Here is a 15,941-nt window from a genome sequence, read left to right on the forward strand (position 1 = left end):
ATCACCTGGGAAGAGAAGTTGCCTACATCAAGTTGACCTGAAAGCATGACTTTAGGAGATTGTTTTAATTAAGTCAATTGATGGGGGAAGACACCGCCTACTGTGGGTAGCATCATTCCCTACCAAGGGTTTCTAAACCTTGTAAGAGTGTAACAATCCAGCTGAATACAAAGAAGCAAGGATATGCGTTCATTTCTTTCTGCTCTTGACTGTGGCGGGATGTGAGCAGCTGTTTTAAGCACCTGCCTTGATTTCCTCACAGCGTTGGAGTGTAACCTGGAATTTTTAGTTAGGAAAAAAAAAACCCTCTCTCCTCCAAGTTTCTTTCTTGTTAGGCATTTGCTTAAAGCAACAGAAATGAAGCTAGACACCTGACCAAAAAGGAACCAAGGGGGGACTGGCAAAGCACATGGATTTACCCCAAGATGGGCGTTTAAGTTAGCCCCATGGAGGCAGAGGCCCAGAAACACCCACTTTGGACCTTGCACAGAAACCAGACACTTGGGTATTAACTATTCCTTTATTAGGTGGTAAGGGAACTGGGAAGGTGAGGGTTGTACAGTGCAGGACCTGGGAGTTCAGCTACAATGGACTGTGACCAGGTGCCATATTAGAAACATTTCTATCAGGCAGTGAGGCTGAGCCAAGGGGATAACAGGAAGAGGGAGCGCCACTCCCACTTTCAGCCCTGTATTTACAATTAGAAGTGGAATGCATACAAAATACAACTCCCCTGACGTGCCCCACCCAGGCCCTAAAAGGCGAGCCAGGCTCTGGGAGGTGGGCCTGCAGTGGAGGCTTTGGGCAGGAAAGACCCCTTTCCCAATGAGTCTACAAGTCTTGTCTGGAATGCAGTGAAGTGAGGAAGGAGGATGGGGAGGCGGGGGAGGCTCCCAAGTGTCCCCTGACCCCAGGGGAGGGTGTGCCCAAGGCTGGCTACTTGGTACGCACCGGGGCCACGTACTCAGTACGCCGGAACCCTAGTCATATCTATGTACTCGGTACACAGAGTCCGGATTGGCCAAACGGGCCCACAGACTCAGCCCCACGGGGGCGCTGGAGGGATTTGCAGGGGTGGGGAAGGGAGCAACTCCATATATATATTTTGTAAAAAATAATAATAATAATAAGTTTGTTTAAATGAATTTGTCTCTATACAAAATGTAAAAAAGAAAAAAAATAATAACTCACTCATGTCAGAGTGTGAGAAAATGAGAAGCGAGGGGAAAAAAGGAAGTTGAAGCCGGAAGAGGGATCGAGAGGAGGTCCCAGACCCCTTAGAGGGCCGAGGTGGTGGGAGGTCAGCCCCTACCCATTATAAATAAAGGAAGACTGGGGGTCTGGGCTGGTGACCAACTCTGTCACACTTCAAGACAGAGAGGTTCAGGAAAGCTGGTACAGAGATAAAGGGATGAGAGCGAGATTAAAAGGGGGGGAGAGAGAAGCCAGGGAGGGGTGCCACTTCAACGCCCCTCCAAAATCCAAGAACTTAGGCCATCACCTGCCTCTTGGGGGTTACTTCTGGCTGGGGCCCCAGCTGAGTCTGGGACTGAGGGAGGGAGGGAACAGATATGGGGTGTGGTTGAGCAGGCAGGGCTCCAGCGGCTGTGGCACTGGTAGCAGTTGCTGGACTAGGCGTTGAGTCGGACCAGTCTGAGAGGGAGGGAGGGGACGGGCTGGCCCAGTGCTCTGGGGACTCAGGAGATGGGGTCAAATAAGGATGCTCGCTGGGAACCCGCAGGAAGCGGGCCTTTGTGGGGCTGCTGTGGGTCCCTGCTGCAGGGTATTCCTCTCCATGTCCTGGAGCAGCCAGGTAGGGTGGGGGCCGCTCATGGGGAGAAACTGGGGTTGCCGGGTTGAGCAGCTGGGATCCCGGAGCCAGGGGCAGCAGGAATGAGGGCCCTGGAGGGGCAGGTGGAGGCAGCCGGGCCCAGTCAAGGGGAACAGCCACAGGGTTGAGCAAACCAAGGCTGAGCACACAGCCCCCAGGAGGCTGGCGCCCCAGAGGACCCGCCCGACTTGCACCCAGCTGTGCCAAGGACACCGTGGTGGCTGTGGTGGCATAGGGACCCTCCAAGGGGAAGCCTCCAGGGGAAGCAGGGGGCCCACCGAAAGGCCGTGGTGAGTCCAGCGAGTCCACTGGTGACAGTGTGACAGAGCTGTCTGCCAGAGGGCCTGGACAGGCCAGTGTCAGCTTCTTGCCCCGACCCCGAGTTCCCTGGGGCCCCAGCCCAGTCTTGCCAGGTGGCCTCCTGCTCTTCTTGGTCCCAGACTGCACCGCTTTGAGGCCAGGAAGGAAGGCTCCTGGTGGGCAGAGCAATGGCCCCAAGCCATGGGGACCAGAGGGACTTCGGGGGCCACTGGGCTGGTCCAGCAACCGCACAATGTCCTGGTGCAGCCGCTCCTGGGCCACATCCCGGGGCAGCCTGTCCAAGTGATCTGTGATCTCCCGGTTGGCAAAATGATCCAGCAGCAGCTTGGCAGCCTCATAGCTGCCCTCACGGGCGGCCAAGAACAGTGGAGTCTCCTCCTGAGGTGAGGGAGGGGCAGAACCCACAGAGGTCAATCACTCTGGCCAGCACCTAGCTCTCTAATCCCTAGGGCAGCCTGAGAACTAGGAGCTGATACCCTGAAAATAGATGGTCCTGGATTCGGATCCCATCTTTGTTGAAGAAATAAGCTCTCCTTGCAACCATGCCCCTGTAGTAGGCTCATCTGGCCAGAACTTACCTTAGGCACAAAATTTAAAGGGGCATCAAAACTGCCAGTCATCAAAAAATTAAAAAAATAAAAATATAAAAACCCTGCATGTTGATGCAACGAGTTGTAAAAAACTAAAAAGCCAAGTGTTGGGACTCTGGGGGTCATGCACACCTTTAATCCTACCACCCAGGGGACAAAGGCAATTGGGTCTCTGTAAATTCTAGTTGCAGGCTAGCCTGGTCTACAGAGTGAGTCCTTGTCTTTTAAAAAGGGAAGGGAGGGAGAGAGGGAGGGAGGGCGGGCAGGAGAGCAGGAGAGAGGGACGGAGGGATAAAGGGAGAGAGGAAGGGGGAAGAGGGAGAGGGGGAAGAGGGGAAAAGGGAGAGGGAGAGGGAGAGGGGGGAGAAGAAGGGGGGAGAGGGGTGGAGGGAGAAGGGGGAGAGGGAGGAAAGGAAGAGGGGGGAGAGGGAGAAGGGGGAGAGGAAGAGGGGGGAGAGGGAGGAAAGGAAGAAGGGGGAGAGGGGAGAGGGGAGAGGGGAGAGGAAGAGGGAGGAGAGGCAGAGAAGGGAGAGGAAGAGGGGGAGAGGGAGGAAAGGAAGAGGGGGGAGAGGGAGAAGGGGAGAGGGAGAGGAGGGGGGAAGAGGGAGAGGGGGAGAGGGAAAGGGGGAGAAGAAGAAGGAGAGGGGGGAGAAGGAGAGGGGGGAGAAGAGAGGGAAAGGGGGGGGGAACCTGAGTCTATAATCTCAGTACTTGGTAGGCTGAGGCAGAAGATTCACCAAGAGTTTGAGGTCAGCTTCTGCTAAAATAACCAGTAAGACCTGGTCTCAAAAAGAAAAGGAAACAAAATAAAGACTGAGAAGGTGTCACAGTGAGTAACCACATTCCATCCCTGGTACCCACATGGACAGCTCACAACTGCCTGTAACTGCAGCCCTAGGGGGATTCGACACCCTCTTCTTGCCTTAGGGGTACCTGCAATTTATGTGCACCCACCTACATGCATGCACTATTTAAAAATAAAATATGAAGAAAAAGAGATGGCTCAGCGGTTAAGAGCACTGACTGTGGGGTTGGGGATTTAGCTCAGTGGTAGAGCGCTTGCCTAGCAAGCACAAGGCCCTGGGTTCGGTCCCCAGCTCCGAAAAAAAAAAAAAGAAGAGCACGGACTGCTCTTCCAGAGGGCCTGAGTTCAATTCCCAGCAACCATGGTGGCTCACAGCCATCTGTAATGAGATCTGATGCCCTCGTCTGGTGCGTCTGAAGACAGCTATAGTGTACTTATAAATAAATAAATAGATCTTATTTAAAAAAAAAAAAAGAAAAAATAGCCAGGCATGAGAGCATATACCAGCATTTAGGTAGTAGAAATATGGGAATTGTGAGTTCAAGGCCAACTTGGAGTAGGAAGCCAGTCTCAGAAAGAAAGAAAGGAAGAAAGAAAGAAAGAAAGAAAGAAAGAAAGAAAGAAAGAAAGAAAGAAAGAAAGAAAGAAAGAAAAAAAGAAAGAAAGAAAGAAAGAAAGAAAGAAAAAAAGAAAGAAAGAAAGAAAGGAAAAAAGAAAGAAAGGAAAAAAGAAAGGAAAAAAGAAAGGAAAAAAGAAAGAAAGGAAAAAAGAAAGAAGAAAAAAGAAAGCTTTATATTTCACATATATAAAATATGTATAAATTATTTATATATAATATATGCATAAATGTATATATTGTTTATATTTCCTGTTTTAGAAAGGAAGGGTTAGTGAGATGGGTCACAGGTTGAGGTGATTGATGACCTGAGTTCAAGCAACAGGACCTAATCAGTAGAAAGAGGGAACTGACTTCCACAAGTTGTCTTCTGACCTCTTATTACACCTAATACTTGTAACAAATAAAAGAGAAGCCCAGCCCTTTGGCGAGTTGTTCTGACAGTCACCTGTCACCCTTTCCCTGAGGATCTGCTCGGTGCTTGACAGAGGAGTTAGTCTGACTGACGCTCAGCTGAAGCGAATGCTGCTGCTTCCCCAGTCACAGTGGGAACACTGAGCTCAATGTCCCCAGGGTAACTACTGCAAAGTTTGTCCTCCGATCTGCTCTCACTGCCTTCAGGCCAGAATCCCACTCTCGAAAGCGGACTGCACGCAAGATGGATGCCCCCGAAAGGCTCATCCCTGACCCTGCTGTGCCACATACAGGGGCTGTAGCACCGCTGGCCCCCCTGGGCTCACCTTGCTGTCCTGCATGTCCTTGTTGGCTCCATTTTTCAGCAGGGCCAAGGTAGCCTCCACATTGTTCACGGCTGCAGCCCAGTGTAAGGCCGATTTCCCTGTAAGGAGATAAACACCAGAGTCAGGCTCATGTCAGGTTCTCCATTACAGAACGGGCAGAAATGTGTAGAAAAATGGCCTGGCAGGGGCTGGAGAGATGGCTCAGTGGTCAAGAGCACTGCCTGCTCTTGCAGAGGTCCTGAGTCCAATTCCCAGCAACCACATGGTGGCTCACAACCATCTGTAATGGGATCTGATGCCCTCTTCTGGTGTGTCTGAAGACAACTACAGTGTACTTATATACATAAAATAAATAAATCTGAAAGGGAGGGAGGGAGGGAGGGAGGGAGGGAGGGAGGGAGGGAAGGAGGGAGAAAGCAAAGGAGAAGAAAAGGAAAGAGAAGGGAAGGGAAGGGAAGGGAAGGGAAGGGAAGGGAAGGGAAGGGAAGGGAAGGGAAGGGAAGGGAAGGGAAGGGAAGGGAAGGGAAGGGAAGGGAAGGAAAAATGGGCTGGCAGCAGGAAGGACATTGGCAGGCACGCAGGTATCTGGGCCCCTGCGGTTAGGTCTGAGTATGTGCATATCTAAAGCACTTCCCTGGCCAAGGAGTGCCCTGTGCATGAGTATGCATGTGAAACTGATTCCAAACAAGCAAGGGCTGGCAAGATGGCTCAGTGGGCCAAGGTGCTTACGGTACACACTGGAAAGCCTAAACCCACGTAAGAGGGAATTCTAGCGATAACACGATAACAACAAAACAAACTACTTGTCACTAAAACTGACACTCATTCTTCCAGGGCCACCATCGAGGAGATAGAGACTACAGGCTGGAGAGATGGCTCGGTGGCTAAAAGCATTTGCTGTTCTATCATGAGAACTGGAGTTTGTGTGTGCATATCTAAAGCCATGTGTGTGTGTGTGTGTGTGTGTGTGTGTGTGTGTGTGTGTGTGTGTGTGTGTGTAGGGGTGTTTCGTTGCATGTGCACCTAGTGTTCACAGAGGCCAGAAAGAGCATTAGATCCCCTGGCACTGGGATTGCACATGGTTGTGAACTGTCCTGTGGGTGTTTGGAATCGAACCTACATTCTCTGGAAGAGCAGTCAGTCTCAAGAATCTGGGTCAAGAGACTCACCAACACCTGTACCTCCAACTGCAAGGGATCCGAAGCCCTTTTCTGACCTCTAGACATACACACACTCATATACAAATATATCACAAACAAGCACTGAGAGAAAGAGACAGGGAGATTAACAAAGAATTTTTTTTTGTTGTTTTTTTGATACAGTGTTTCTCTGTGTGGTCCTGGTATTCGCTCTGTAGACCAGTCTGGCCTCGAACTCAGTGATCGACCTTCCTCTTCCTTCTGAGTGCTGGAATTAAAGGTGTGTGCCACCATAACCAGCTAAAAACGAATCTTTCAAATAGGAAAGATTGGAGGCAGAGAGGTGGCTGGGTGGATAAGACCACGTACTGCACGATCATCTTGACCTGAGTTCAGATCTCAGCACTCAAATAACAAGCTGAGTGCTGTGTGTGACCGTGAACCCCAGCGTGGGGTGGAGAGTCACAGGACGGTCACTGGGACTTAGTGACTTCTAGCCTGGCAGAGAAATGTGATCTCTAGATCCAAGGAGAGACCCTGCCTCAAAGCATAGGCAGAGAGGCTGACTGTGGTGTCAAACACTTGTAATTGAAGGACTCAGGAGACAGAGGTAGGAGGATCTCTATAGGTTTGAGGCCAGCCTAGTCTACAGAGCGAGTCCCAGACCAACCAGGGCGTCGGAGTGAGACCATCTCTAACAAACAAACAAAAGTAGGCAGAGAAAGAGAGAGAGATAAAGAAGGACACATGGCCCCATTCTCAAGTCTCCTTGGGCCAACGCACATACACACATCCTTGTGCCCAGGCACTCGTGCACACAGATACACTCACATAAACATACTTACAGATAAATAATCAATATAAGGGTGGCTCATCAAGTTCATTTTTTGTAAAATAAATGTACAGGTAAAACAGGAACTATATTATGTTGTGTGTGTGTGTGTGTGTGTGTGTGTGTGTGTGTGTGTGTGTGTAAGATGAGACACAAAGAACTCTTTTTTTTTCTTTTTTTCGGAGCTGGGGACCGAACCCAGGGCCTTGCGCTTGCTAGGCAAGCGCTCTACCACTGAGCTAAATCCCCAACCCACAAAGAACTCTTATAACAGTGATAAAATGGTAAACTCAGGGCTTAGGTGTGCAGCTGAGCAATGGAACACTGAGTAGCATCCGGAAGAACCTGCATTTGATCTCCTGCACCACCAAAATAAATTCCAAACAGCTGTTTCCTCAAAGGTCTTCCCATGACCAATACACAGGTGAAAAGCCGGTCACTTTCCACCAGAGAACTGCAAACCAAAGCCACGGATGTTCACATGGGTAGAGTATGACACACAGAAAAGACAACAAGAAAGGCTAAATGTGTGGGATGAGGAAGGACTGAATGCAGGCAACAGACAGTGTGAATGGCGACATAGACCTAAGTGTTTCTCTAGTTCTGATCCTGCTATGGACTTTTGGGTTTGGTGGTGAATAAGTGCATAAAATATGTTCGATGCTGAAAGTGTAAATTTTAATGTGAAGTTCCACGACTTCCATCCAAACGCCAATCCTAACTGCATATATGTCTGTTGAATTGTGTGACTTTGGGTCTGATTAATTTAGGCATATGTCTGTTTGTTTGTTTTTTGTATTTAAAGATTTCTATTTTATGTATGAGTGCTTATCTGCATGTACGCTTGCATGCCAGAAGAGGGCATCAGATCCCATTATAGATTGTGGACCATTATAGGTTGTGAGCCACCATGTGCTTCCTGGGAATTGAACTCAGAACCTCTGGAAGAGCAGTCAGTGCTCTTAACCACTGAGCCATTTCTCTAGCCATATATATATATATATATATATATATATATATATATATATATATGCCTTATATATTTATATACTTTTTATTATTTATGTGCATGTGTGTAGGTATGTTCATGTGACTGCAGTACCCAAGGAGGCCAGATGGGGGCATCATACCTTCCTGTAGCTGGAGCTACAGGAAGCTGTAAGGCACTATGTATATGCTGGGAACTGAGCCCAGGTCCTCTGTAAGAGCAGTCAGTGCTCTTAACCACTGAGCCACGTCTCCAGCTTGATATATGATACTTCTATTTATTTGCATGATTTTACATAATAAAGCTTTTTTAAATATAGACTATTCAGAACGTGTGCTGGGGCTCATAGATAGGTCGATAGAGTGATTGCCTGGCATGCATGAAGCTGTGTTAATCCCTAGCATGGTGTAAACCAGTTGTGGTGGCCCACACCTGTCACCCCAGCACTTGGGATCTATTTGGCTTACACTCTTAGATCACAACCCATCATCGAGTGAAGTGAGCTGGTAACTTGAAGGCAGGTCCCACAGCCTCACCTCCAACTAAGGAGCTCACCTCCCAGCCGGAGTCCAGCAGAAACAACGCAGGACGGCGTGTGCCAGCAGCTCGCTTGCAGGTCCATCCGCAGCTAACCTGCCTGCGTAGCTCAGGATCGCATGCCCCAGAAACAGTGCCGCCCACAGTGGGCTGAGCCCCCTATGTCAGTTAACAATCAAGACAATTGGGGGCTGGAGAGATGGCTCGGTGGTTAAGAGCACTGACTGCTCTTCCAGAGGTCCTGAGTTCAATTCCCAGCAACCACATGGTAGCTCACAACCATCTGTAATGGGATCCCATGCCCTCTTCTGGGGTGTCTGAAGACAGCTACAGTGTACTCATATACATAAAATAATAAATCTTTTTTTTTTAAGTTAAAAAAAAAGACAAGGTCTCAAGTAGCCTAGGCTGGCCTGTACCTCACTATGCAGCTCACTGAACTTCTGATCCTCCTGCCTCCCACTAAGCACTGGGATTATAGGCGCACCTGAGACTAATACGCCTAATTTTAGATTAGGTAGAGAATGAACCTGGCAGGATTACTCCACTGACTGAGCTCGATCCCTGGTCTGATATTTTAAACATTGGATGAACTAAAAGAAAACTGACCTCTCCACTTGTCCAAGCCAGTTTTCAGGTGCCCAACAGCGACAAGTGGCCAGTAGCAGCCAAACCAAACTGAGCCAACAAGTATTTCTTCCAATCCTCAGAGAAAGTTCTAGTAACCAGCGCTGAGCTACAGACATCAGCAGGCAGGATTCTACGGCATACGAATAGCTACCTACAGCGGCCTTATCCTTCCGCGGAGCTCTGGTGCAGCCAGTTGTCCAGTTGAATTCAGCTCATGCGAATCTCGATGTACAAGTTTTCCTTCTGTAACTTTGCCTCTTAACAGTCTCCTTTAAGCTGTTAGTTATTACCTACCCTGTGGCTTACACTCTGGGTCTTGGCCAACTCTTAAGCTCTAGCATGACCCCTTGGATGGACCTCTTCTGGGGCGCTCTGACGGCTGCTCCCCTCATCCCACTTCTGTCAGCCTTAAAAGCAGTTACAGAGAGATCAGTGCCCCAAACCCCTAACAGCAGTTTGTATGACGTCTAAGGGAGGACGAATGGACCAGGAATCATCCAAGTCACCCCTCTTCTTGCCACTCTGGACATAGCTTTCAGGACTCAGAACTAAAACAATGGGACTGAAGCCTTCTTTGCAGCAATCAACTTCTCTACCTCACCAGCTCAGATCAGCATAACACCCTCTAGGTCATCCTTGACTGACCCGGTACCCCACCATCAGAAGGGACTAACTCTGACTGCTGCTAAGGACGGGACCTGCACCTTCCTCAAACAGTGCTGCTTCCCACCCCAGCAAATGCTGTCCGGTTTGAAATGGGGCCTAAAGACACAGGGACCAGACAGAAAGTCCTTCTGACTTCCTCCCATGCTGGCCTGCCCTGGATCACCCCCTTCCTCTTCATTATCCTCTACTGTTTTAGCCCTGTCTTTTAAATGTTTTACCTACTGAACCCAAACAAAAGATTTCCACGCAAGCTCTCCCAGTGGCTCTCACCCCACAACAGCTCCATTTGTTCCTGACACATCTGCAAAAGGACGGTTTAGATACTGTGTAGAAAAGGCACCTTCACCTCTTTCGCCTCAGGCCAGATACGGTCCTTCACATTAACCTCCTTATTGCCTCCTCTTCCCTTCCTTTGATGCTCTGTAGCTCCCCGCAACTTCTGCTAGCTCATTTTAGTTAGCAGTCCTGGCAATGGGACCAATGACTGTCACCCTGGGACCCGTCTCTGCCCACTTTGTCCCACTCTCGTCTCTCCTGCCTAGGCTCCTGCTCCTCCTCCTCCCTCAACCTTCCCAGAAAACCTCTCAGTTCTACTCTATAACCAAATCATCCACTTGTAGCCTTCTAGTAATTGTTTTCCAGCTCTCCTCACAGGAATGCAGAAAGGCAATCGCCTGATCCGTCACTAGTCAAGACTGTACAGTGCAACATGGCCAGAGATCACCCCTTGACTGGACCCAGAACTCACCCCTCTGATAAAGACTCTCCTCGGCCAAAAAGAAAAAAGAAAAAAAAGCTATAACATCTTGTCAGCATTTTTTATATCCTCTCAGAATTGGACCTAGTTTCCTATTAAAGGACTACACTTCCCAGCTTGCCTTGTGGACTACAGAAGTCATTTCCTCTTCTATAAAAGGTCACATCCCATCTTCCCCTGTAGGCATGTTGCCCATCTACACATACCAGTGACAAGATGCCCTAAGTCTCACCTTAAGTCAGATGGAGTTTCTCTACCTTTGGTCTCTATAACTGCCTTTTAAAAATGAACGAACAGGGGTTGGGGATTTAGCTCAGTGGTAGAGCGCTTGCCTAGCAAGCGCAAGGCCCTGAGTTCGGTCCCCAGCTCCGAAAAAAAGAAAAAAGAAAAAGAAGAAAAAAAAAAATGAACGAACATCAACCAGGAATGACCCCCTCTCCAACGCCATTTGCCTGTTACTGTAGTCTTAGAGGACTAAGGCTACTCTGGAGAGACATCAGCTTGCTGTTCAGTAGAATTCAAATTACCATGTAAAAAGCTGGGGGTGTCTGAGTTTGCTGAGGCCCAAAGCTACTTCCTAAAGAGAATCTGAATTCTAGTTCCAATCCCTGGTGGAAGCCCGATGAGCTACAGTCAACTGTCACCTTTTAAGAGCTAATTTGGGGAGCTGGGGAATTAGTTCCGTGGTTAAGAGTATTGGATGATCTTCCAGAAGACCCAGGTTCAGCCCCTAGCACCCACATAACAGTTCACAGCTGTCTGTAACTCCAGTCCAAGAGGATCTGGCGCCCTCTTCTGGCCTGTGTGAGCACTACATGCATGGGGTGCACAGACATGCAAACACCCCTACACATAAAATAAACATAAATAACCACACACACCCCTTTTCTTTCTTTCATTTCTATTTCTTTTTTTTTTTTTTTTGGTTCTTTTTTTCAGAGCTGGGGACCGAACCCAGGGCCTTGCGCTTCCTAGGCAAGCGCTCTACCACTGAACTAAATCCCCAACCCCTTCTTTTCTATTTCTTTTCCTTCAGATACTGGATAAAGCCCGGTCTTAAGCCCTCGCTTGTCCTCTGAAGCTCACCCTGCCCCCAGCTCCCACAGCCACATCTCAAAAGGCATGGCTTTGCCTTCCTCTTCTCCATCTCTCTGTTCCAGGGAGACTGACAGCTTGCTGGCTCTCTTGCTTTCCTATCAAACTCTAGTATAATTCCTTCTGGGACCATCTCTAAATCCTTTTTATTGTTGGAACAAAGGACCTGGGAAAGAAGCCCGCCCTGCTCAGTAACAGGAGAGGTGGGATACTCCTGGTGGGATGCTGTCCCCCACCCTGGAGTGCACAGCACAGACCTTCATCTAACACAGACACCAAGAATTCCCCAACCATCGATGTCAGGGCTGATTAAGCTGAGAGCCAAGGGTACGGCAAACAAATGCGTCTCAGAGTGTCTACAGCTGTGAGAGACTTTTGGATGCGAGGTTGTTGTGACCCCTGCTCATGACAGACTCAAGACAAGCAGGCCACTACCAGGCAGCTGTCCCCACAGATCACCGCATGCGAGTTTATCCCACTGTCCTGCAGGTAGCAGGAGAGTCCATTTCTCTAACGAAACATTTGACAGACTCGGGGTGCAGCACACTAAGAAGCCAGTCGGAGTGCTTGAATACGTGTGCGTACAGCTTTTATAATGACGCGTCCTGTAGGGGATGTTCGTGCTCTGTGTATTTATACGCTGATTTCTGTTCCCAGAGAGCTGGTTACAGTCCAGACGTTGGTGTAACTTGCTATTCTGTAAAACATCGTTCTCCGCCACCTCCTGATTGGTTAAATAAAGAGCTGAACAGCCTACACCTGGGCGGGAGAGCAAAAGGTGGCACTTCTGTGCCCGGACTGAAGGAGAGGGTTGCAGGTGGGACACGAGTGAAGAAGGAGGTGGCAGAGTAAGCCTCTAATGGCGCGTAAGGGGCCACATGGCTGGGAAGTAGTCTAAGGCCAGCATAGACGGGTCAGAATAGCTGAGTGTCTGCCCAGCCATAGGGCCTGAAGCTTTTAATAAATATAGAAGTGTCTGTGTCATTATTCAAGAACGAGGGCATAGAAAAGCCCCATAAATGTATAGTGTCCTCCTCACAGAATGGGGGTAAATTGCCAGCCATTCATCTAACGAAGGATCAGTAATCAGAATATATAAAGAACTTAAACTGTTAAACACCCAAAGAACAAATAACATAATACATAAGCCAGTTAGCTGGACAATTTTCATCCTAGCACTTCAGAGTCAAAGGATGGTGGATCTCTCTAAGTTTAAGATCAACCTAGTGTACAGACCAAGTTCCAGGCCACCGAGGACTACAGAGTGAGACCTTGTCTTAAACAAAACAACATCATCGACAACAACAAAACAAGACGAAGACCCTTACTATCCGTTTTTAGCCGTAAAGAAATACAAAATAAAAAAAAATACACAAATACAAACCAAACTATATTGAGATGCCCGGGTGGTGGTGGCACGGCTTTATCCCAGCACTTGGGAGGCAGAGACTCGCACGCAGAAAGTGGCTATCTCTGAGTTCAAAGACAGCCTGGTCTACGGAGTGAGTTCTAGGATAGCCAAGGCTACAGAGAGAAACCCTGCCTCAAAACAATCAAACAAAACAAAACAAACACACACATACAAAAAAACAATTATACTGAGATGCTACCATAATGGCTTTAATCACGAAAACAGCCAAAAAGGGACAAAGAAGGAATACAAATGCTCGAGAAAGGGATCCTCATGCCCTGCTGATGATAAAGGACCTGGTACAGCAGCTTAGTATAGAGAACGCTGTGGAGGGTCCCCGAAAGAACTAAATGCAGGGGGCTGGGGATTTAGCTCAGTGGTAGAGCGCTTACCTAGGAAGCGCAAGGCCCTGGGTTCGGTCCCCAGCTCCGAAAAAAAGAATCAAAAAAAAAAAAAAAAAAGAACTAAATGCAGGTCCAGTTATGGCACTCCTGTGCTCCCGAGTCTCTCCTGGGGGGATCTGAGTCAGCACACAGTAAGAGAAGACATCTCCATACCCATGCCAACGGTGGCGTCCACCTCGCTATTCACAGCAGCCACACTGTGGAGTCAGTCTAGGCACCTATCCGTACTTTGTACAATGGAGTGCCACTCAGCCTGGGTGCCCCTCAATCCCGCATACAATGCGGTGTTACTCAACCGAAACAAGGAAAGAAATCAAGCCGGAAGTCGTGACAAATGCCTAATTTTAGAAACAGAGGCAGGAAGACCAAGATTTCAAGATCGGTGGCCACAGAGGGAGTTGGAGGCAAGCCTAGCTTGTGCGAGAGCCTGTCTCGAAAGTGGGGGGAGTCAAATTAAACCATCTTCAAGGAATTGATGGGCCCGGAGACCATCAAGGTACATGGCATAAGTCAGACTCAAAGGCAGGAGGTCTGATCAAGAAACTCAATGTGTGGACTCTAGAAAGAAGCACAGGAGGAAGGGGAGGAAGAGGAGAATCACATGTGAAAGTCGGGGCAGACTTGCGGGAGGAGGGAATGGGGTCAAGGAGACAGAAGAGGGAAAAGGAAGAGAAGGGTGGAGAAAGGGAAGGGGGAAGAAGAAGGAGAAGAAAGGAGTGTGTGTTAGGGAGTCTACATATTTTCTGAACCGGAGGCACCTTATGGGTCCTGTTCCATCCATGTGCGAACCCGGTGTGCACAAACGTACACTTGCTGTCAGCATACGTGTGAGTTTACACTAAGAGGGCAGCAGCACCCACAGGCCCTACCCATCCCCTCCTCAGCACTTACCGAGCTCATCCACTGCATTGACATCTGCGTGGCTGGCGATGAGCTCTTCCACCATTCCCTCCACCGCCAGGCGGGCTGCCAGGATCAATGCAGTAGAGCCATCTGCCATTCGGGCATCCAGGTCAGTGGAGCGGTTCCTGATGAGAATCTAACAACAGCGAGAAGAGCCGTGGCAGGACATCATGCCAAGGGGGAGGCGTGTACAGCACCCTGAGGGCCCCAAACACCACAGCTTTGGAACCCACGGGCTACGGATATTTCCTGACTTAAAACGAGGTGTCGCTCCTGCTAAGCACATGGTAAATTAAAAATATGCTCATTCCAAATGGGTTTAAATAACAGTATGGTGTGGAAGGCCCGGGAGATGGCTCAGGGGACAAGCACCTAACTTCAGAGCCCAAAGTCCATGTAAAAAGCCAGACTTGGCCATGTGTGCCTATAACCCCAGGGCTGTGTGGGAGAAGACAAGAGGATCAAGAGAGCTTGCTGGTCACCAGCCTAACTCCAGCCTCCCTGATGGGCTCTGTCTCAAAAGATTAGGTGGAGCACAATGGAGCAGAACATCCAACAGCCTCCTCTGGCTTCTGCAAGCTGAATGATGGGCAAGTGCACACACAGGTGCACACATGCCACACACACACACACACACACACACACAAACCATACATCACACACAGACACACACACACATACACACATAAAAACCATACAACATCACACAGACACACATACACACATACAAACCATACAACATCACACAGACACACATACACACATATAAACCATACATCACACACACACATACACACATACACACACATACACACACATACACACATACAAACCATACAACATCACACACACACACACCATACAACATAACACACACACACATACAAACCATACATCACACACACACATACACACATACACACGCACACATACACACACACATACACACATACACACACACACACACACACACACACACACACCAAATAAATGTAATTTTAATGATATTTTAAAAAATCCAGGTGTTAGTAGTGGACACCTTTAATCCAGCACTCCGAGGCAGAGGCAAATGGATCTCTCTGAGTTCAAGACCAGCCTGGTCTACGGCGTGAGTTCCAGAACAGACAGGGCTACACAGAGAAACCCTGTCCTGAAAAAAGAAATCGAGGTGAGACACCACCTATTCCTGACAGGCAATGTGCCCCAGATATTCCTATTTCCAAACGGCCAAGCTTTGCAAGACAGACCAGGGCTCAAATCTAGGCGTGTCTGATCCCCACCCAGCAGCTCTGCAGTCTGAAGAGACAGGCCTGTCTCACCTGGAAGACACCCTGGGCATCAGCTGTCACTGCGGTGTGCAGAGGGGTGCGGCCGGAATGATCCTGGGCGTTGGTGTCTGCCCCAGCATCCAGTAGCCGCTTGGCCGCATCGGCTCGAGCATATCGGGCGGCCAAATGCAGGGCGGTCTCGCCAGTTCGGTCAGTTCGTGCCCCGAGCTGGGCTCCTTGGCAGATCAGATCTGATATAATGCTGGCTGACGTGTCATCGGCCTCATCCTCCTCAGCTGGCATCGGCTCCAGGGCTCCCCCACAGAACGAGGCCAGCATAAGTGGGGTGAAGCCATCTGCAGGGACCAGTAGTGTGTCACAGGCATAGGGGTCTTGCCGGAGCAAATG

At 49.1% G+C, this 15,941-nt stretch overlaps 1 protein-coding gene across 2 annotated transcripts in view; it reads right to left on the reverse strand.

The window, feature by feature from the left end:
- Window positions 1–506: 506 nt before the first annotated feature.
- Notch3 (notch receptor 3) overlaps window positions 507–15,941 on the reverse strand; it is a 51,217-nt gene continuing 35,782 nt past the window's right edge. Inside the window, exons 30-33 of one of the 2 annotated variants that reach the window (XM_087558817.1) lie at window positions 15,585–15,889; window positions 14,254–14,401; window positions 4,904–5,001; window positions 507–2,530 (exon numbers count right to left, since the gene is read on the reverse strand). In XM_087558817.1, the coding sequence (XP_087414943.1) occupies window positions 1,490–2,530; window positions 4,904–5,001; window positions 14,254–14,401; window positions 15,585–15,889 (1,592 nt within the window). In that variant the 3' untranslated portion in view covers window positions 507–1,489. 2 annotated transcript variants of the gene reach the window in all.

This window comes from Rattus norvegicus, chromosome 7, assembly GCF_021556685.1.
Source record: "Rattus norvegicus strain SHRSP/BbbUtx chromosome 7, alternate assembly SHRSP_T2T, whole genome shotgun sequence".
In the NCBI taxonomy this organism is placed as follows: Eukaryota; Metazoa; Chordata; class Mammalia; order Rodentia; family Muridae; genus Rattus; species Rattus norvegicus.